At 46.9% G+C, this 23,386-nt stretch overlaps 2 protein-coding genes and 3 non-coding genes across 6 annotated transcripts in view; 2 read left to right on the forward strand and 3 right to left on the reverse strand.

The window, feature by feature from the left end:
• Positions 1–7,274, reverse strand: part of LOC135819854 (peroxisomal multifunctional enzyme type 2-like) — a 19,306-nt gene extending 12,032 nt beyond the window's left edge. For both annotated transcript variants that reach the window (XM_065333136.1, XM_065333135.1), the window contains exons 1-7: positions 7,176–7,274; positions 4,288–4,341; positions 2,197–2,307; positions 1,717–1,776; positions 1,138–1,159; positions 848–894; positions 117–201 (exon numbers count right to left, since the gene is read on the reverse strand). In XM_065333136.1, the coding sequence (XP_065189208.1) occupies positions 117–201; positions 848–894; positions 1,138–1,159; positions 1,717–1,776; positions 2,197–2,307; positions 4,288–4,341; positions 7,176–7,233 (437 nt within the window). In that variant the 5' untranslated portion in view covers positions 7,234–7,274. The remainder of the gene's footprint in view (positions 1–116; positions 202–847; positions 895–1,137; positions 1,160–1,716; positions 1,777–2,196; positions 2,308–4,287; positions 4,342–7,175) is intronic.
• On the reverse strand, positions 2,439–2,510 carry Trnae-cuc (transfer RNA glutamic acid (anticodon CUC)). Its single transcript has one exon. It is a non-coding gene; the product is annotated as a tRNA-Glu (tRNA).
• Trnae-cuc (transfer RNA glutamic acid (anticodon CUC)) lies at positions 4,813–4,884 on the reverse strand. The gene has a single exon. It is a non-coding gene; the product is annotated as a tRNA-Glu (tRNA).
• A 223-nt stretch (positions 7,275–7,497) lies between the features above and the next one.
• LOC135819855 (swi5-dependent recombination DNA repair protein 1 homolog) lies at positions 7,498–23,284 on the forward strand. The gene is made up of 4 exons (XM_065333137.1): positions 7,498–7,710; positions 18,640–18,935; positions 20,761–21,486; positions 22,360–23,284. Exons 2-4 carry the CDS (start codon positions 18,876–18,878, stop codon positions 22,540–22,542), a joined length of 969 nt encoding a protein of 322 aa, XP_065189209.1. The 5' UTR covers positions 7,498–7,710; positions 18,640–18,875; the 3' UTR covers positions 22,543–23,284.
• Trnav-cac (transfer RNA valine (anticodon CAC)) lies at positions 21,800–21,872 on the forward strand. Its single transcript has one exon. It is a non-coding gene; the product is annotated as a tRNA-Val (tRNA).
• Positions 23,285–23,386: the final 102 nt, after the last annotated feature.

Below are 23,386 nucleotides of genomic sequence, written 5' to 3' on the forward strand. Positions count from 1 at the left end.
AGAGAGAGAGAGAGAGAGAGAGAGAGAGAGAGAGGGAGTGAGAGAGAGAGAGTGAGAGAGAGACCATAAGAGAGCGCCACTGGTCCAGACAGGTAGCAACAGCCACTGGAACGTACCGACCAAAACCGTTCTTCTTCATGTGAGGGAACGCGGCCTGTGTGACAAGGAAGGAACCACGCAAGTGCACACGCTGAATGATATCTGCACAGAACACAACCAGGTGTACATATACACTCTTAGGAACTTCCAGAACATGCAGCAGAATTCAACCTATTATGTTGTAACGGCACAGGGGCGCCGGAAGGTATTCGACATTGGTGCGGCCGCATGAGTAGGCGGGGGTCCGGAGGTTCCCCCCCCCCCCCCCCCTCCCCTCCCGGACAATTTTAGGGAAATTGGGCCAAAATAGCCCATATTTCACTGCTTCAAAAGTAACAAGATAAATTTTTGGTGCGGCTTTGGCCGGACCTTCCGCACCGACGCCCCTGTGTTATAACAGTCCACTTCACTAAACTGCGTGGGAAAGGTAGGACTTACCAAAAGTCAAAGAAAGTGCTCATGTCTTGCAATGTAAAGAGAAAGGACCAGTAGTTTAGGAGTTATGACTAACAGTCCAGCAAGGTAACGAGATAATATACTGTCAGATAGTGTGACAACGAGGCACAAAACTGACAGGAGTACTGAGACATTCGACATTTCTCTAATACATAAATACTATTGGCTCAGCACCAGAGTTTTAAATCTTGCAATGAACAATAAATATTGTTACGACTTGAAGCAACGAAGCCGGATTCCACCAGTTTCCCCGCTCAACCGGACGACGCGACTATCGAGACAAGTCACTTACCGAAATCTTCCTTTGTGATACGCAGGAAAGACTTGTCACGCAGAATTCTAAGCACAGCAAACACAAACAAGACAACACCCAAATATGGTCAGCGCTAAAAGGAGCTGTGTCGGATAACCAGCACCATGCACCAACAGGGCTTGAAAGTGATGATGTCACACACGACTGACAAGTACAAGTAGAAAGCTGGCGCAAGATTACTACTTTTGACTCCACATTTCTGTTGCCTCTGTAGGGCTGGTGTACAATATTCACTCGTCACACATCACACGTCACCAGCTGACACTTACCCAGCATTATTCACCACAATATCTACAAGCAAAACAAGAATAACAGAGACAGCAAGCAAACAAACAAAAGAGCTTCAACACACGGGTACAGACAATACACAGACTCAAACTGAAAGCATCGCTCAGAAGCTGTAACCCAATGAGGCCGCACACAAGAGTCAAAATACATGTACACGTACTGCTAAGCAGATTGCTTTTTTGGTTTTATATAACTTCACCAGATACACGGGCATTTCTGCCTTCTCGTCTAGAGTCGTCGCAGCATGAGCTGAGCTGTTGGCCAGTGAACACCGACCGTCATGACCACTGTCACCGCTGTCGCTCACATCACAGAATAACAAGCATGGTTGATGTAGGTGAGGGGATTACCAGTCACATCATGGCATGCATGACCATACTGACTACTAGGGACTGGGCCTATAGCAAGTCCAGAGGATCTCCCAGTAATCCGATTACGCATGTTGCGTGCCATGCAACCAAGGAATGCTGTGTGTACACAGCACAATCAGTAAAAGCAATAACTGCAGGGGGGGGGGGGGGGGGGGGGGGGTATGGAAATGGAATCAAAGTGACCCTCACCGATTCTGCCAAAAGCATCCAGCGCAGTCTTGACCAGCTTCTCTCCCTCTTCCACTGAATCTGAACACATGCACAAACACAAAATAAGAACATACAAGAACACACACACGCACACACACGCACACACACACACACACACACGCGCGCGCGCGCACACACAAACACCGAGTCATTAGGAGAATACTGCATAAGCAGAAAATGTAGGGGGGAGAATTTCAGTTCACACAAACAAAAAACATCACAGTATAAAGACAGCCAGGCAGCCAGCCAGGCAGCCAGCCAGGAAGACACACTGATGTGCAGAAAAACAGACAGATGCATAGAGAGACAGACAATCGTAGACGAACAGACAGAAAAACAGACAGATGGTTGTAGATAAACAGAAACACAGACGCACAGAGTCAGACACACGCACACACACACACACACACACACACACACACACGCATACGCACGCACACACACACAGCATCGGCTCACCATAGTTAGCGACTGCTTTCCCGCCTGCAGCGCGAATCGCCTCGACAACTATATCAGCGGGGCGAGAAGAGCCACCATCACCTCCTTGAGCACCACCACCAAGGTCATTCACTAGAAGAACAAAACAAAACATTTAAAAAAATCATTTCAATGACAAGTACATGTATATGTGTTCACTCGACTCCGGAACATGCATTTTGATGGCGCTGTCACAAAAACACGAAAGAAGAAAAAAAGAAATGTTCCCACACCGGGAATCGAACCCGGGCCGCGGCGGTGAGAGCGCCGAATCCTAACCACTAGACCATATGGGAGACACAGTTCATGAGAAAGGAGATCCGGTACCAAATGTTGAGAAGCCCAGTAATATGGCAGTATGAAAAGCAGCAGATCAGAGCCAACCCTCTCCACTAGCATACCGCAGAACCCCGCGGATAAGCGCATTACATAGGCTTATCTGTTTCACAAGGACATTTCGGTGGGCTTATACAAGAACATGGGCTGATATGAGGGCATGGGCTTATACGCCGACACCAAAATTGTGCTATTGAAAAGTATCAAGGAAGTGAGAAGTACATTGCTGAAAACCACTGTGCAAACCAAAAACAACCGATGATTGTGCTGAAATGTACAAAAAATCCTACACGTACTACCAAGAGTATGGTTATGTACTCTTGGTACTACAGTCAACTTCGCTAATAACGACTGCGGATATAACGACAATTCGCGAATTACGACAGAATTTTCATGCCCAGAGCAAGGTCCCATCCAACTGTGACACATATAATGAGACTTCGGGTATAACGACACTTCGTGAATAAGGACACTTTTCTGATGCCCCGCCGAGTGTCGTTATAAGCGAAGTTGACTGTACGTACATGGTGCGACCTAGGCCCATGGGCTTGTACGACGAAGCTTCGCGATGTTCGAACTTGGCCTGGGGTTATGCGCGATCATGGGCTTATACGCTGGTGAGCTTATCCGCGGGATTCTACGGTATCGCTCTGACACAGCATCAGCGTAAACTCTTCGGTAAGTTCATGGATATTACCAAGAGTATATTACCCCCCAAGAGTGTGCAACTCCTGATACCCTTTCTATGGGGTACGCCGACGGCGAAAACTCACATCACGTGGTGCAGTGTCGCAGTTGTACGTTTCCAGCCCGTTTTTAGCGAGCAGCGGAGTACTAAAAAAAGCACTCTCTGACCGAAACTCACTGCGCGTATGCAAATCCCCAGCATGATCACGGCAGATGTTCGGATTGCGCGCACGCTATCCTACGTTTGTACGTAGTACAAAGGTATCTGAGACACGTGATGTGAGTTTTCGCCGTCGGAGACCCCATATGCAGAGTTGCACACTCTTGGGGGGGTTATAATAACACTCTTGATATTACTAGAAGTGGTCAAACAGCAAGGGGACAGATTGCTGTCATGACTGTCACTAGTGTGCAGACGGGGGGGGGGGGGGGGGGGGGGGGGCATTCTGGATCTCAATGTCTCCTATCGGTTTCCTTGTTGATGGCAAGGCCTCTCTGGCAAGAATCTGTGACTTGGCACGGTGCTTGAATATGCTCTGAAAGTTGTTTTTTTCTCTTCTTTTGGTCAAACCCACCTCACAAGTAAGCCAGTTTAGTGTTCTTGCCAACTGTGTGCCCAGGACATGTGAACTCTACAGTTGCGCTCACCGAAATCCGACCCAGTGTGCAAAACTGGCACTCTGGACCAGTTTCCATTACATCCCTGTACGTGTATTGACTGTATTCACTGCATTGTGTACGTCTAGCAGCATTTGTACCACTTCCGGGGCACCAGGGACAGTGCAAGTGAAGGGCGTCAAATATGCACATGGGACGTCAAATATGCATTTGGGGCGTCAAATAAGCACTTGGGGGCATCAAATATGCACTTGGGGCATCAAATAAGCACTTTGGGGCGTCAAATAAGCACTTGGGGGCATCAAATATGCACTTGGGGCATCAAATAAGCACTTTGGGGCGTCAAATATGCACTTGGGGTTGGATTTCATAGAGCTCACACTGTAGTCTTAATTGAAAAACGGTAGGCTGGATTGTGGGAGAGAGACTTACCGACTACTGCCGCTCCGCGTGAAGCCAGCAGAATGGCGTAGGCACGGCCCAGACCTAGTAGTGCACACACACACACACACACACACAAAACAATAAAGTCACACAAGCACATAAGAACCGAGTATGAGCACATTTACATGTGGAGTGAAACTTCCATTATAGGTAATTTTTTCATTATTAATTTTTAGAATTAGATAACTTCTCTTGGCACGTCAAATGACTGCCAATATTTGAGTTGAGATGAAGGGTGAGAGCCAGCCATGGCAAACAGAACAACCGACAAAGAGGATGGAAAAAGAAGGAAAGGAAAAGAAGAAGAAAGCATGCTGACAGGATACCTCCACATATGGGACAATTAATTTGCTCAGTTCCACAGGTGCTCGCGCAAGTAGGAATGAATTTAGCAGTCAGAAAAAAGCCAAAAAAATAGGAAAGATATGTTTGGTTACCTGATGTCCGTTGTACAGAGAGGGATGTACTTCCCATCAAGTTTATACATGAAAAAAGAGAAGAAAAAAAGTAATGTTCCCACACCGGGAATCGAACCCGGGCCGCGGCGGTGAGAGCGCCGAATCCTAACCACTAGACCATATGGGAGCTCTGATGAATACTGGCAGTGTTGGGCCTTAGAACATCAAGTCTTCAAGAGTCCATACCTCACTGTCCTCAGTACAGTACCGTAAAGTACTACTGTAGTACCGTTGATCCGCCCCCACGCCATGTCGCTTCCCAGCTGGGTTTTCGGCAGGGGATGGGAATTAGATCAAGGCTGTCAAGTGCAGTACGATGTACAACAACGTAGAAGACTCGATGTGCTGGATTGTGCACATTTTCATCCTGGATTGGCAAGTATTGTGTACAGCAGTGCATGCGGTGGTTCAACATCGTATTTTCGTTGTATACGCCAAAGTCGCTTCACAGGTAGAAAATCGACAGGGGACGGGAATTAGAGAGGGGGCGGATCAACGATACTTTACGGTACATGTACTAGCAAGAGTATCAGCTTTGCACATTACATCATAATCTCTGGTCTGGCGAGGCGCACTCCTCACATTATCACTCAGACAAGAACTGGGGAATCAGCTCAGGCAGCTGATCTGCTACGGTTTCCAGATGCTAAGTACGTTTTCTCTGAGACTTTGGATCATGCTGTACGTGATACGCCGCGAACAGGAACCTGCCGTATTCTGCGTCAAATGTTTGCTCCCGCACCGTAGGAGCTCTCAAATCCAGTCGGCTTGTTCGTCATTTCACTACGTACCGAAGGCAGCTCGGAGATCTGAGTTACTGTAAAACATGTAAATAATTATAACGAGGAAGCAAATCTAACGTTTTAACGGGTGATATTTCTTCGTTATAATAAGTCCTGTTGAGGCTGTAAGGCCACATACGTAATATGTGCGGATTTGAATGCAGACTGTAAGATCGTTATCGTATGTTCTCGGTAACCTATGGATATTGGACAATCGTTAAATTTGCGCCTCGTGATAATAACATGTCCTACAGTACACACTCTTGACAACATGCATCAACATCCCACAACAAGCAGTTCTAGCACAGTACCGGTAGTTGCTGCCATACCGGTGCTACCAGGGATGGGAGTCGCACAAACACACACGCACATGCCACGTATGTCATAGCGTGCAGCCAGCAAATCGCATAGAGCATAGTCACGACATCTATCCGCTAGTACCCTTGGTGGTGTTAATTACTTGTCAGGCGAGGAGCCAGGTACAACTACTTCAAAGTACTGTAAAACATGTCATTTTAGGTGAATTAAAATTTCGGTGCCAGGGACCTGCCAGGTTTCAGTTGTAATGTAGAATTAGGCTTAGGCGACCAGCGTTCCCGCCACATACAGTGCATGCTCTAGTGCCTTTTGATGTAATTTAAATTTAGGTGCCTGCTTTTTGTCTACCGTAATCATCGAAATTAAAGTTACACCGAAAATAACATGTTTTATATTGTACCAGAGATTTCACTGTGCAGTCACAAGTGACCACAACGACAATGGACAACACTGTTATGTGGCGTATCTTGTTTGGCAGACACATACCACTACACATAGTACACGACAATGTACAGTCATTGTACATGCACTGGGTTTGCTCTTGGTCGAACAGTGATAATGGAAGCTGTGTATGGCATGCACCGTGCACATGCAGGAAAATCTGTCCAATCAACTCTGTAAAAGAGGTTTCCGATTAAGTGCATGCTCGCCGCAAGCATGTCAGCCCCCCCCCCCCCCCCCCCACACATTACTTGGTTCGGCACACGTGTACAGCGATACAGACGAAACCAACACTGTTTGGCACGCGTGGCATACACCGGTAGATGACGTCATTGTGCTACACTCGTCTCACTGATGGCCAGGAAGCACCCACTCAATCCAAGGTGTATGGAAAAATACATGCAGTAGTACACGTGCAGTGTACATTACTCTTCGCTGCAGCATTTTCTGCGCGTCGTTCGTGTTGATGGTTCATGCTTTCCTGTATGTACGCCATGAGAGACCTCTGCCAGCCCGCTACACAAGGCACCTATGTGCAGCGTCATCAAGGTGAGCATAAGACTTCTGATTTTGTTGTCTTCTCCGTTTACCATAAGGCACAGACTGTACGCTAAAGTGTACTGCAGCAAGTGTGGAACGGTTGTGAGATCAACCCAACTCCCACTGAAATCGGTCTGCACAAGTCAAGCGTTGAGTTTTGAGAACGAAATTCTCAACATGTACACGCACTGCTCAACGATTCGACACACTAGTCCACGGTGTAATGCATACTAGTACAGCCATTCAGCCAGTCGTAGGAGCACACACACCCCAGCACCGCCCACAGTAAAAAAACGACTTCTCTCAAAGATACGAATACTTCGTACACCAGCCCTACCTTGACCCGCGCCTGTGACGAGCGCGACGCGTCCATCGAACCTGATCTCTCCAGACATGGCGTACTACAGCTCCTTATCTACTCACAAGCAGTAAGTTTCCCTAAGTTTCCCTCACTACAAGGGTCAGAACGGGAGAGATTCGACTCACAAACCAAAATGTCCTGGGCAGAACTGAGAGAACGAAGTCAAACGATCGTGTATGCAAGCAGATCACAAAAATGTACAAGAGGGATGAACCTTCACCTTTCATGTGCACGTGACGTCGCTTCCTTTGGAATTACGTCAGAGATACGAAAGGATGATACAAAAAACGTGGACAGACAAGTCGGGCCGGGAGATTTGAAAAACGAAAGAGGCATTCTTGTTGTTCTCTGTCAAATCTTGACGCGAATGTTCATGTATTTCACTTTTGCTCGTGATGAAGCCAGAGTCCGATCTCGCCTATTGAGCTTGATCTAATCTCTCAAATCGAACAGACGAAGCAGCTCCAATACAGGGAGAAGCCGAGTTGGAAATTTCAGACTAGGCGGAGAGGTGAGTGCTGCATGCATGTAGGTTTACATCAAGTCAGTCTTCCCCAAGTAAATGTGCAGTGTACTAATTTTGTGATAACCTAAAAGTGAGTAGGACATCAGATGTGTACAGTAGACTATTACAGTGGTCCCTCTATAATCCGGCACCATTTGTGCCACGAAAATCTGCTGGATTAGGGAGGGTGCTGGATTAACAAATCTGATTTACTGCTGCAATGTGCATAAAGAGGACATTTTGGCTACTGAAAATTGTGCTGGTTTATCGAGGGTGCTGGATTATAAAGTGCCGGATTAGAGAGGGACGACTGTACTAGTATTAGCAGCAAGTGGTCTGAAGTTCTCACGTCTGCTGTGATCTGATTTGAGAAAAGGAAATCATGTGTGTGCATATGTCTGCGTGTGTGTGTGTGTGTGTGTGTGTGTGTGTGTCCACCCCATCCCAACGCTGGCTTTGCGTAAAGAAAACACGACGTGTATAGAGTAGAGCATCGATTTCCGGAACCCCTGGTGGCAGACGCCTTTCAGAAGGGGTTCGGATAGGGGAAATGTTCGAATAATGATAGAGTCACAGATGTGCTTGTAGTATAGGCTATAGGGCCCATAATAATAATATACAGTGAAAGCTGTCTAAGACGGCCGCTCAAGGGACCTTCAGAACACGGTCTCTGTTACCAGGTGGTCTCCTTATCCAGGGTCATTTGACTGGAAATAGCATCCTTGGGTCCTGGTTGCAGTGGTCTTCTGGGACAGGTGGTCGCCTTGACCGGTTTTACTGTATGCATTCCACACAGTTTCATCATTGAAAATGTGTACTTGATCATGCACTACAGTACTGATCAATGAAATCCAGTCGTCGTGTCGCTCGAGTACTCGCCGGGCGTTGCACAGCCCAAGACCTGCTAACACTGGGCTGCGAAATGATGCAAGACGCAAACGTGACTCGGACGCGACTGGATTTCATTGAGCAGCACTGCAGTACACTGTAGTTACTAGTTATGCATGAAGTAGGGAACTTGTCTCGTCTTGTGAACAAAACAGCATTTTTTTAATATCGGCTCGGTGTCAAAGTTGGTCTAACTTTTAGAAAGCCTTTTGTTACATTTTTCACAATAGCTGTAATCATAGATAGAGCTGGAAGTTCCGTTATAAGTTAGGGTTCAGTCCCGCGTGCTTTTTTGAAATCTGGGACTCCACGGCGGCGGTGTCGCAACATTGTGTATCACCATGGATATTGCGACTAGCGGAACTAACTTCCGCCGTGGCGGAGAATCCCAATCCGCTACCTCACCGAAATTTGGGATCGGATCCTCTCCTGCGGAAGTTGTTCCTCTCCTGTGACAGCTCACGATTCGTGTGTTGTGTGTGCTTTCGAGTGATGTACTAATGGCGTACAATCGCCGTACATGTATCACACCATATTGCACGTGCACACAGTGAGAGTCAACACTGCACGCAGCACCCTGAAAGCCTATTCCAACACCCTTCATCACACGGGCACGCAGACTACCGACGCATCTGCTCAGAAAAAAAGACGTGCACTCCGGGCTGCACAACACCACACCACAGCAGCGACATCAGGGCTATAACTTATGAACCGTTCTGTAAAAAAAAAAATAACTAAAAAATAAGTTTGCAATTGAAAAGAGTTTTGATCCTAAATAGAGTGTAGCAGCCTAGCACATGGTGTGAGTGTGTTGTGAAGAAATAAATAGCACGCCTGTAATCGAGCATAATAAGTTACGAACAGCACAGCGGCGGCACCTGTGCCCAGCAATGCCGCAATGTCTCCCTGACCTGTACACACTACGTGTATGCCCGGGTTTGATGTACAAGTACACGTCTAGTCTGTGTCAGTGCTGATTTATTCAACACACGCCAATCCACTTCCCCGGCGGCGCCGGCTACACGGCCAGCCTCGACCGATTCCGCTTCGCTCTGGCCACCACTGCCCCGTGTGCAGGTACTGACGTCAGGTTGGATGATGACTCGTCGGCAACTTGGTGTTCGCGATCATCACCGCGCAGCTTAACACGTACACGACTTTTACCGTGCGTTCCCAGCCGCTTGAATTGCTGCAAGTTTTCAACCAGACCTGGTGGCTCTGCCGTGTGAGTTGCAAATATCCTCTCGATGTGCGCCTGGAGCAATTTCTCCGCAGGTTTTCCTGGCTTGCGGTGAGCGCCGTGGACTGCAGTAGACCGTCTCGGCATTCTCACACCTCGTTTCGCCCTCGGGAAGTACTCGTACATGAGAGTCGCCAGGATGAGTAGCGTCGTGAAGATCAACAGCAGGTGGAGAGTGGTGCGTGTAACACACACGGCATGGTGGCCGCGGCGACGATATCTGCTCTTCAAGCCAGCACCAGTGTGACTACCCATCGTGTGTGCGTATGTGTGCGTGTGTGTGTGTGTGTGTGTGTGTGTGTGTGTGTGCGCGTGCGTGTGTGTGCGTGTGTGTGGTGTGTGACCACTGATGCCGTAACCTGCCGGTGTAGATCTGTTCAAATGTAGTTCCACTGCACCGCACCGTGCCGCGGGGTTGAGTCTGTACAATGTACTAATGCACTGTACTTCAAACTACGTACAGGTATGTAGCTTCTCGTCAGGGGAATCTCCGTCGGTTGAGCGCCTTGAACGACTCGCGCAGCTGTCCCTCACTCCTCTCAGCTACGACGGGGCAGTTATGAGGACCACCATTTCTTGTCCTAAGCAGCTGACTGTGACAGCAACAGGTTCACGAATTCAACAAACCAGCAGCAGCAGCAGCCGAAGCAGGGGCGACGGTCGGACCCAGGCAGGCCGTGGCTTCAGGGGAGCACAGAGCTATTGTCGTCACAGGCTGGCAGTATCGCGGTATGTTGGTTGACCCACGGTCCGTTGTACGAGAGACTTGAGCTAACTTGAACTTCACCTGCACTAGCCAACAGCCTCGGACTTCACTTCGTTGGCAAAACACGAAACTACACTGAAACTTCGAAAGTGACACTCTGAAAATGATGTGGAAACTACAAACATCCGCTGAGGCTCAGAGCTGTGTACTACTGGGGGTGTGAAGCAAAACGAGCGGAGCCGGAGAGGATCGGCCAAACGAGGATGTCGAAACCGCCTGTCGAGCTGTCCTGGACTGGCGAGTTGTTTATGAACCAACGCCTCGCGCGGCTGACCCGGCCAGCTAGCTTGTCTTCCACAAAAATGGCACATTTCTCGAAACATTTTTTCTGCGAAGCTGCATCTTCGTGATTTGAAACTTCGTGACCGATCGACCAGACGCGTAGACTTACGCGCTGCTCCGCGCGAGTGCACGCTCACAAGCACCGTAAAGTAACGCTAGCGCGTTACCTGGTTACATAGCTCGGTAATACTGTACACTGTAGTCACGTGGCGTGGGGATAAGCCAAAACGCACATGGCGCATTTTCGGGGGTGCCAGCACGGGAAACCCCCCTGCAAGGCCAGGGCGCTAGGGCCACGCTACTCAACCAGACCACATGGCCCCTGCATTGAGCAAGCAATCGCACCCAGCTCCACTGACTGTGCAAAGTGAAGACTGAAGCATGGATGAATTTATCCTGTATCGCATCGCAGTTTGCGATGCAAAATCGATCTACTGCTACGCAAAAGTCACCGTGACTCGCAGAAAATTGCGAATACATACAGTATATCCATACGTAGCCTGTGCAGGCATGTAACATGCATACAGTGCGGTGTATGTCTTGCAGGCACTAGGCCCAGACAGATTCTGCTCCGCTCGCCTCGATATTTTGCCGCAAAATGTTGCTGCGAAATCTACGATATTTTGCCAAGCCTGGCACAAGAATCTCGATATTTTGCTCCATTTTGCTCCGGAAAAACGTGTAATTTTATCCAATTCCCGTACAATCCCGTACAACGTTTCATAAAATCGCAGGGTCGGTTTCTCAACACGGATTTCCACGCACGTGTCCCTGAGTTCTTCCAAAATCCTGTGGATCCACAGTGAATCCCAGTGATATTTCGGTGGCATGATCTTGTCCTGGGCAGTGTATCCTGCTGAACCAAGGAAATCCAAGTATCAGGCATTGATTTTACCCAACATCTCGATATTTTGCTCCGATTTTGCCGGCAATTTTTTCAATTCTTCGATATTTTGCCGAAAGAATTGCCGGCAGGATCTGTCTGGGCCTAGCAGGCACTCTCAATCTGCGTGCACATGTATGATTCAGTGGTTTTTTTTGCAAATGGGCTTTAAGGCATCACTCTCAAGAAGGACAATGTGGTAAACACCCAACCTTCAAAGAAAATTTTTAATCAAAATAAAAGACTGCTACACATTTTATAATAGCTATAAAGAGAAAAAATTCTGCTGTCATCGCCACCCTACAACAAAGTCATGAAGGTTTACCAAAATCGATTTTCTTGTCACAATCATCAGTGGAAAGCCGTGACTGAAGAGTAACCATGCTGAATCAATGATTAATATACATTCAATAATGTGTTACGAGAACAAAACAAAGTGCTAAAATAGAATGAGGGAAGGTGAGACAATAGAAGTGAAGTGAGAGCTAAGTGCAACAGGGGTGAGGAACTAATTACAACGCTAGAACTGTGTATTGAGACAATCATGCTGTGCACCTGCGAAAACAATCTTAACGCAACTACATGTTTCTTCTGCTTACAAAGATCAGGCTTATGCAAACAAATACAAACAGCCTCAAGTACTTTCAACTGACTAGCGTACCGTGCACGACAAAGAACAGAAAAACTAAAATCATCATACACCTGCAGACACTTAGGGTGAGACAACAGATGAAGAAAAACGGCAGACTTCTTACGATCACAATCACCATCCGATTCCTCGTCTCCACCAACCGCAACCTCGTCCTCCGTCTCATCTTCCAACTCGTCAGGAGTGTACTGAATCTGAGGTAGTCGTGATAGGAAAGGAACGAACGAGCCGAACTATACAGACGTTTAAATTGAGACTTAACAGAACACAATGTGTCAGTAGAGCGCGCAATGTCGTCTTTGAGGAATACTCTTTCTATTGCTAATGAGTGATATGCACGGGCTTTGTGCACCCGCTTCTGGATGGAAGTAGGGCACACGCCATTTTCCTTACAGCGCTTCAAGAAGATAATATTATGTGAAATGTTTCTAGCTACGTAGCGTTTGCGCAGAACATCATTCAGGATTTCAACCTGACTCCTAGAGTATCTCCGTTTAAAATATGTAAATAATCGACGTGGAGACAACAATTTTATAATAGCTATAAAGAGAACAAATTCTGCTGTCATCGCCACCCTACAACAAAGTCATGAAGGTTTACCAAAATCGATTTTCTTGTCACAATCATCAGTGGAAAGCCGTGACTGAAGAGTAACCATGCTGAATCAATGATTAATATACATTCAATAATGTGTTACGAGAACAAAACAAAGTGCTAAAATAGAATGAGGGAAGGTGAGACAATAGAAGTGAAGTGAGAGCTAAGTGCAACAGGGGTGAGGAACTAATTACAACGCTAGAACTGTGTATTGAGACAAACAATCATGCTGTGCACCTACGAAAACAATTTTAACGCAACTACATGTTTCTTCTGCTTACAAAGATCAGGCTTATGCAAACGAATACAAACAGCCTCAAGTACTTTCAACTGACTAGCGTACCGTGCACGACAAAGAACAGAAAAACTAAAAACATGTAGTTGCGTTAAGATTGTTTTCGTAGGTGCACAGCATGATTGTTTGTCTCAATACACAGTTCTAGCGTTGTAATTAGTTCCTCACCCCTGTTGCACTTAGCTCTCACTTCACTTCTATTGTCTCACCTTCCCTCATTCTATTTTAGCACTTTGTTTTGTTCTCGTAACACATTATTGAATGTATATTAATCATTGATTCAGCATGGTTACTCTTCAGTCACGGCTTTCCACTGATGATTGTGACAAGAAAATCGATTTTGGTAAACCTTCATGACTTTGTTGTAGTGTGGCGATGACAGCAGAATTTGTTCTCTTTATAGCTATTATAGAATTGTTGTCTCCACGTCGATTATTTGCTACACATTTATTGTGATTTTGTATAGCAGAAACTGCTATGCAAAAATATGACAATAAATTCATCCCTGTGAAGTATTCAGCCCCTGCCGTGTATACAGTCAACTTTGCGTATAACGACACTCGGCGGGGCATCAGAAAAGTGTCCTTATTCGCGAAGCTAGGTCTGCCCTATTCGTAAATCCCCCTTTCTTTTCCTCCTACTCCACGTGGCTCCAACTGCCTCCCAGTGTTAAGCAAGCGCCAGATATGCCCAAATTCCGTACCCTCGTCAGACAGCACTTCAGTATCCTCCAGTAAACAAAATCACAGTCACACCACTTCCGCTGTATAGCTCGCTGGGCATCCCATTGCTTTGTAACTTGCTAATCCTTACCCCTTTTGTGTACGTGCTTTTCTTTTCTTTTCTTTTCTCTTCTCTCCTTCCGTGGTTGGTCTCACCCTCTCCTCAATTCAATTGGCTGTCTTGACATGCTACGAGGTGCATAAATAAATAAATAAATAAAATAAGTGTCCTTGTACCCGAAGTCTCATTATATTATGCATTACAGCTAGATGGGACTTTGCTCTGGGCATGGAAATTCTGTCGTTATTCACGAATTGTCGTTATATCCGCAGTCGTTATTCACGAATTGTCGTTATATCCGCAGTCGTTATTCGCGAATTGTCGTTATATCCGCAGTCGTTATTCGCGAATTGTCGTTATATCCGCAGTCGTTATTAGCGAATTGTCGTTATATCCGCAGTCGTTATTAGCGAATTGTCGTTATATCCGCAGTCGTTATTAGCGAATTGTCGTTATATCCGCAGTCGTTATTAGCGAATTGTCGTTATATCCGCAGTTGTTATTAGCGAATTGTCGTTATATCCGCAGTCGTTATTAGCGAATTGTCGTTATATCCGCAGTCGTTATTAGCGAATTGTCGTTAGATCCGCAGTCGTTATTAGCGAATTGTCGTTATATCCGCAGTTGTTATTAGCGAATTGTCGTTATATCCGCAGTCGTTATTAGCGAATTGTCGTTATATCCGCAGTCGTTATTAGCGAATTGTCGTTATATCCGCAGTTGTTATTAGCGAATTGTCGTTATATCCGCAGTCGTTATTAGCGAATTGTCGTTATATCCGCAGTCGTTATTAGCGAATTGTCGTTATATCCGCAGTTGTTATTAGCGAATTGTCGTTATATCCGCAGTCGTTATTAGCGAATTGTCGTTCTATCCGCAGTCGTTATTAGCGAATTGTCGTTCTATCCGCAGTTGTTATTAGCGAATTGTCGTTATATCCGCAGTCGTTATTAGCGAATTGTCGTTATATCCGCAGTCGTTATTAGCGAATTGTCGTTATATCCGCAGTTGTTATTAGCGAATTGTCGTTATATCCGCAGTCGTTATTAGCGAATTGTCGTTATATCCGCAGTCGTTATTAGCGAATTGTCGTTATATCCGCAGTTGTTATTAGCGAATTGTCGTTATATCCGCAGTCGTTATTAGCGAATTGTCGTTATATCCGCAGTCGTTATTAGCGAATTGTCGTTATATCCGCAGTCGTTATTAGCGAATTGTCGTTATATCCGCAGTTGTTACTGTATAGCAGGAAATTTTCGGACGGAATTTATTTTCGTACGATTTCGTACACGGCCTCTTTTGTACTAAAATTAATTCCGTACTAAAATTTGTTCATGTGAAATTATGTACACTGTACATGGGTACTGCTTGCGAACACGTGCATTCAGCATGCAGCACTGTACGAAAATAAAATCCGTACGAAAGGTCGAAATTCGGCTTTGTCCGAAAATATTTCCGTCCGAAAATTTCCTGCTATACAGTATTAGCGAATTGTCGTTATATCCGCAGTCGTTATTAGCGAATTGTCGTTATATCCGCAGTCGTTATTAGCGAATTGTCGTTATATCCGCAGTTGTTATTAGCGAATTGTCGTTATATCCGCAGTCGTTATTAGCGAATTGTCGTTCTATCCGCAGTCGTTATTAGCGAATTGTCGTTATATCCTCAGTCGTTATTAGCGAATTGTCGTTATATCCGCAGTTGTTATTAGCGAATTGTCGTTATATCCGCAGTCGTTATTAGCGAATTGTCGTTATATCCGCAGTCGTTATTAGCGAATTGTCGTTATATCCGCAGTCGTTATTAGCGAATTGTCGTTATATCCGCAGTTGTTATTAGCGAATTGTCGTTATATCCGCAGTCGTTATTAGCGAATTGTCGTTATATCCGCAGTCGTTATTAGCGAATTGTCGTTATATCCGCAGTTGTTATTAGCGAATTGTCGTTATATCCGCAGTCGTTATTAGCGAATTGTCGTTATATCCGCAGTCGTTATTAGCGAATTGTCGTTATATCCGCAGTTGTTATTAGCGAATTGTCGTTATATCCGCAGTCGTTATTAGCGAATTGTCGTTCTATCCGCAGTCGTTATTAGCGAATTGTCGTTCTATCCGCAGTTGTTATTAGCGAATTGTCGTTATATCCGCAGTCGTTATTAGCGAATTGTCGTTATATCCGCAGTCGTTATTAGCGAATTGTCGTTATATCCGCAGTCGTTATTAGCGAATTGTCGTTATATCCGCAGTCGTTATTAGCGAATTGTCGTTATATCCGCAGTCGTTATTAGCGAATTGTCGTTATATCCGCAGTTGTTATTAGCGAATTGTCGTTATATCCGCAGTCGTTATTAGCGAATTGTCGTTATATCCGCAGTCGTTATTAGCGAATTGTCGTTATATCCGCAGTCGTTATTAGCGAATTGTCGTTATATCCGCAGTTGTTATTAGCGAATTGTCCTTATATCCGCAGTCGTTATTAGCGAATTGTCGTTATATCCGCAGTCGTTATTAGCGAATTGTCGTTATATCCGCAGTTGTTATTAGCGAATTGTCGTTATATCCGCAGTCGTTATTAGCGAATTGTCGTTCTATCCGCAGTCGTTATTAGCGAATTGTCGTTCTATCCGCAGTTGTTATTAGCGAATTGTCGTTATATCCGCAGTCGTTATTAGCGAATTGTCGTTCTATCCGCAGTCGTTATTAGCGAATTGTCGTTCTATCCGCAGTTGTTATTAGCGAATTGTCGTTCTATCCGCAGTCGTTATTAGCGAATTTAACTCAGTAACTCAGTAACTCAGTAACACAGTAACTCAGTAACACAGTAACACAGTAACTCAGTAACTCAGTAACACAGTAACTCAGTAACTCAGTAACACAGTAACACAGTAACTCAGTAACTCAGTAACACAGTAACTCAGTAACACAGTAACACAGTAACACAGTAACTCAGTAACACAATAACTCAGTAACACAGTAACACAGTAACTCAGTAACACAGTAACACAGTAACTCAGTAACACAGTAACTCAGTAACACAGTAACTCAGTAACACAGTAACTCAGTAACTCAGTAACTCAGTAACACAGTAACTCAGTAACTCAGTAACTCAGTAACTCAGTAACTCAGTAACACAGTAACTCAGTAACTCAGTAACTCAGTAACACAGTAACTCAGTAACTCAGTAACTCAGTAACACAGTAACACAGTAACACAGTAACTCAGTAACTCAGTAACTCTACCTTTTCTCAACACAGCATATTTTTCAGGGTTCTTACAGTTTGGGTCACGGCTGACTTGAATGGCCATCATCCGAGCGGGAGGCCGTTTGCAATGTGTTTGTTCACAGACCGACTGACATCAGATAATAATGTGTACATCAGGGTTCTAGCCAAAGGGGGGTAGGGGGGGGGGGGGGGGGCACAGCGCCCTCCTACTCTGTTTGCGCGCCCCCTACTCATTTTCCGATTTTGGGTTTTTTCCATGCCATTCAACGCAAATGCAGTCGATGGTCAGTACTAGAGGGTTCATAAAGGCACATTTGCCTGGGGTGAAGTCAGGTGTTCGCCCATTTCGCATTGGAAGACAGTTATTTTGAAAATGGAAAAAAATGCATTACGGGGTAGCTGTTTTCCCTGCCCCCTCCCCTATTATTTTAACCTGGCTAGAACCCTGGTACATGTATGTGTGCTGTGTAATTCCAATCAAACTAAGTGAACCAGCCAGCAGTGTGCCCTATCCGGCACATTCTGCTGATGACGTCACTGAGACTAGCCAGAAAACTGCCGGTGTGTTGCAGTTCCGGGAAAGATTGCAGGCGGCAGCTTTGTATCCTTATCTAGCGGCCCTCCGTTTTGAGCGTGGCGTCCATTCCTAATGTCTATAACGTTACTGTAGCAGTGCTGTGGTCCAGAATAGAGACTCAGCGATACTAAACCATGGCAGCATGCATTCACCACTGAGATATAATGGGATTACAGACTAGAGAGAGAGACAGAGAGACAGAGAGACAGAGAGACAGAGAGACAGAGAGACAGAGAGAGAGAGAGAGAGAGAGAGAGAGAGAGAGAGAGAGAGAGAGAGAGAGAGAGAGAGAGAGAGAGAGAGAGAGAGAGAGAGAGAGAGAGAGAGAGAGAGAGAATTGACATGTAGGGAGTGTGTTTGTTTGTTCAACTAAATTCTTACTTGATAAGATCCGCGGTAGCCATAGCAACCAACACCATAGTGCTAGTAATGCCAACACATGTGTGTTTGTACGGCAGTCCCTTCGAGGTGCATGCATTCACACGCCTGAACCTCCAGACTGGGGACACCTACAAATTGAGGACACGTAAAAATGAGCACAGTTTGGTCTAGTACCTTCTCAGGTGCCACTGTTCCACTTTGCCATTGTCGGTGTACCACAGGCTTGTGGTGCCTGTGACAATGTACAACCAGTTGCCAGCAACTTTGGAAGACTTAGGTCTGGCTGACGAAAGAGATGCTGGCGCGAATGTGTGCGAACACGAATGCGGAAATATTTTCTTCTGTTTGGTTTTCTCTTCACTGTGGTGCAGATTGCGCTATCGGACAGGCGTAGTCATCAAGTGTGTACTCGCTGCATTGTCCTGACGCTGGTCACCAAGCGTGTGCCCGCTGTACTGCCCTCACGCTGATCACCAAGCGGCTGTAATCACTATGTTGCTCTCACGCTGACGTATTGGTGGCTTCACTGAGTGTGTATATTGCCCTAACACTGACGTACCGGTGCAGTCACCGAGTGTATATATTGCGGTCCTGATGGTTACCTAACATGAGTGCGGCACTGAAGGAGAGACTGGCACGTTCTCGACGACGACGCTCCTCGTTTCAGGTGAGCCAACTAGTCTGCCTCCCCGCTGTCTCCCATCCCCCATCACCTGCCCTATAGGCCTATCCCCTGCCCCCCCCCCCCCCCCCCCCCCCTGTCCATGTTCCCATCCCTATCCTCCGTCTCCTGTCCCTGTCCCCTATCCCCATCCCTGTCCCCCCTTCCCCTATCCCCGTCTCCCATCCTCTGTCCCCTATCCCCATGTCCTATCCCCATCCCTGTCCCCCACCCCATATCCCTGTACCCATCCCTTGTCCCCTGTCCCTGCATCTGGTGCAGTGGCGTAGCCAGGGGGGTGCTTTGGGTGCCCAAGCACCCCCCTCAAAAATTCCAGGTACCATTTTCGTACTGCTGTGGATCTACGCCCGCCCGCGATCGAGACTCGACGTCGACAAGATCGACGCCACACGACGCTGCGCTGCACGACGGGGCCCTGCAAGATCGTTTGGTGCAGAATATGATGGGCGTCGTCACCCGAGTAGCAGTTTTCTTCGACTCCCATCCGAAACGCCAGAAAGCGCTCGAGGCCGCTTTGAATGATGCAGACGAGGAACCTGATACATCCAAGGTAAAGGATCTCTGCAGGACACGGTGGGTGCAGCGACTTGATGCACTGGAATCCTTCCTGGCCCTTCACCCCATGCTTGTGGTCTGCTTCAATGCAATCCTGGATGAAGGTCCCCAGCCGCTACAAATCTCATGAGGCGGATTGAACATGAGCACTCGTCGGCAGACATACGTAACCTCTAATAACTGTATAATAAGATTTCCCCTGTATTATAAAATTTTCCTATCCTGGCTGGTATAATGTGCAGCAGTGTCCTGGTGATTACATGTATTCAATCGTGGATTGAACGAACTTCAACAATTGTGTGTATTATATTCTGGGTCTAACCACACCCTGTCAATCTCTTACCATCCAACTTCTGTAGCAAAGTACTGTGCGTTTCATACGATTATCTGACTTTTTATTAAATCATTGGTGGAATGGAAAATAATGAAATAGATGCAAAAATGAAGGATTTGGCACTCAATATCGAAACATTTTCCGGGGGACGGCCCCCGGACCCCCCCATTTTTCGCGCACTTCGGGCGCAGGCCCACACTTCCAGTGAGCACCCCCCTCAGCCACAATCCTGGCTACGCCCCTGTGGTGAGCACTATGTGGTAGTTGGTTTGGAATACTGTAGACAGCTGGGAGGGGGTGTCAATGACTTGATCTGCTTCAAACCTTTTTGTGCAGTTTCATTATTTCATCATCCACAGAGTGTGTACATGTGTATGCATACTGGGAACACACACATGCGCACACAGAGCATAGTGTACAGATGGCTGCATAGCAGCTCCTTTGGCGTGTCGTGCAGTGGGCTATGGGAATTTATGTGTGTGTGTGTGTGTGCACGTGAATGCGCGTGTGTGTATGTGTGTGGGGGTGGTGGGCAGTGTGTGTCTGTGTGTTTGTGTGCGTCTACGTGTGGGTATCCATGTGTCTCCGCGTACCCGACCCACATGTTTACTTCTATATGTAAAAAAAGGAGAAGAACAAAATGTTACGAGTTATGACTAACTGTCCACCGACGTAACCAGATCTTATACACTCAGCGAGTGCGACAAAATGGCACATCACTGACAAGGAGTACTGAGACATTCAGCGATCTGACACCTAGCTCCGACACTTCTCCAAGGCGCAAACCAACAACCTTCCAATGGTAGACAGTTAGTCATAACTCGTAACATTCTGTCCTTCTCCTTTTTTACCATAATTAAATTGGCTCATCATCCGAGTTCAACTTCTACATGTGTCCTCTTTTGCCCCGCTTGTATTTAGTCTCCAGTCCTGGACAATGCCAAGAAGGCACGTACCGACACTGATGCACACCAGCCGCATACTGATAACACCACCTTCTCTGAAGGAAACACCAGCTCTGTATCAGACTGCGTAGTCAACACCACACCGACTACACTCACACCGGATCAAGTGACACCCTGCCGACCAAAGACGGCCAATCGACGGCAGCACATCGGCAGCACGGATCCCGTCCCGCCGCTCGGCAATCCCGATTTGATTTCGCCGCCGTTCGGGCTTCAACCGCTCCCGGACTCGCCTCAGAGCTTGTCTGCTGATCCTGAGGGTCTTGTGAGGAGGCATGATGTAGGCGAACAACTGTCACCACCGACGGTTAGTTCTGATTTACCCGCCTCCAGCACAGTCACATCGCGAGACGAGCGTAGTCATACAGGTGCTGATGTCGACTGCGATGATGGCGATTCCGGATGGGCTTCGTCTTCGCAGGACACGAGTCAGACAGCGCTCAGTGCCGCAGCGCCCATTCCGCAACCATCTCTCTCCGGCACACCGGCTTCACTCACACCACCATCCGCATGCAGTACCATAGCAACCACCACTCCAGTCGTCTCGGATGAGCAGTGTGGAGGAACGGACCACGGCGAGAAAGACGCCGTCGAAGCGCAGCACTCGGAGTTGACTGCCCAGCTGGAAGCAGACCGCGAGAAGTTACGCAAGCTACGCCTCGTGCAGCTGTACCGTTCAAAGGTGAGCAAGTAAGCGCATAGCACACAGCTGCGCGCGCACGAGCGCACACACACAGCTGTGCAGTGGAGAGTTTCACACAGAGTGCCAGTGTAAATATCACTTTCTCTGGACAACAGTCACAACGTAATTAGAGATTCCCTCGATTTAGCCTTAGGTCTGCGGAGAATCCACATACTGTATACAAAATACAAAAATGGAATCCCCCCCCCCCCCCCCCACACACACACAAACTAACAATGTACAACAAACAGGTGTACAATGAGTCTCGACTGCTGGAAAGAAGTGCTCTGGTCCATTTCTTCCAGCATGGTGAGTTTCCGTAGTGTAGTGGTTATCACGTGTGCTTCACACGCACAAGGTCCTCGGTTCGAACCCGAGCGGAAACATTTTTTCTTCTTTTTCCACACTTTATTGATGAGACTTTTATTACTATTATCTCTATCCACTCTTTATCCCATGTAAATGGTACAGTTGGAAACCATTCTTCCAGCCAATCAGCATCCGATCTAAGCGGAACGTTTTGGCCAATAGTACCCCGCTCAGCTAGCAGTCTAGAGCTAAACGGCACCCGGCATGGCGTTGACTCGTTTGATCTGATGTCATTGATCAGCACTGTAGTTTGCGTTCCTGTGTGATGTCATCGATCAGCACTGTAGCTTGCATTCTCTATTTTCGTATGATGTCATTGATCAGCACTGTAGCTTGCATTCTCTATTTCCGTGTGATGTCATTGCACAGCACTGTAGCTTGCATTCTCTATTTTCGTATGATGTCATTGATCAGCACTGTAGCTTGCATTCTCTATTTCCGTGTGATGTCATTGCACAGCACTGTAGCTTGCATTCTCTATTTTCGTGTGATGTCATTGCACAGCACAACCCGCAAGAACTGTCGGAGCTGATCGGTCGGTGGCGACAGGCCGGCCAGGATGCCTTGCTGGAACTGCACGCCCTCATGCCCGAGCCTCGCTGCGCTCTGACCGAGTTCCTGCAGCGCATGAACGTCGACACCAAGCTGATGCGCTACGACGCCGAAGAGGAGGCGTTTGAACCGTGAGCATGACGGTGTTATGCGGAGAACCGTGCCTCCGCCGTGTGACTGTAAACCCTTGCCATAGTGCCTGTCTTGGGATGGCACCCCGGTGAAGAATGACGTGGATTAGATACATTCTAACATGACTACTACTGGCACTGTACTGGTGAGACTGCAGAGTGCAACAAGCTGACCGTGACAGCAAGAGATCAGTATCCTGCCCTGTGAATCAATACTACTGACTACTAGTAGCATGAACATGAAGTATTTCCACCTGCGCCGCATGCAGTCTCCGCGCTGTTTACCCGTGTATCACTGTAGCATCAGAAATTGCAGTTTCTGTACCGTATTATCGTTTTGTGCATTCAATATCCAGTGTGCAAAACTAGAGTGTTCTTTCTCTTCTTCCACTGCTCATATCTTGTGTTTGGTTGTGTTCAGTCCTAAGCTGTGGCTGTGCCACTGCAGGATATTGTGCGTTGTAATGGCTTATCAGTAAATCCAGCAGTGTATCGGGTGTAGACCAATGTACTTGTGCTTGCTACAGTATCCACGTTATCCTGGCTGCCATCATCCTTGCCGCCGTTTGTCCTTATCCGCGTTGCCCCCGCCACTATTATCCTCATCGCCATTCTTTGCCACTGCACATCATGTTGGTGGGTGTGTTTGGCCCGTTCTGCTCTGTTAGCTATCTTATTTTGTGCCTAGCCAATTTTAAGATCATTGCTGACCACCTTGACTTGAGTGTGCATTGAGCTTTCCGAAACCAGCATGCAGCCAGAATAATCATGCTGCATCAAAACATGTGGTGCATGATGTAATTGAAATGGAAACTCGGCGCTACTCTTGACGCGTGGGTCGGATTTCG

This window comes from Sycon ciliatum, chromosome 6, assembly GCF_964019385.1.
Source record: "Sycon ciliatum chromosome 6, ocSycCili1.1, whole genome shotgun sequence".
NCBI classification, from domain to species: Eukaryota; Metazoa; Porifera; class Calcarea; order Leucosolenida; family Sycettidae; genus Sycon; species Sycon ciliatum.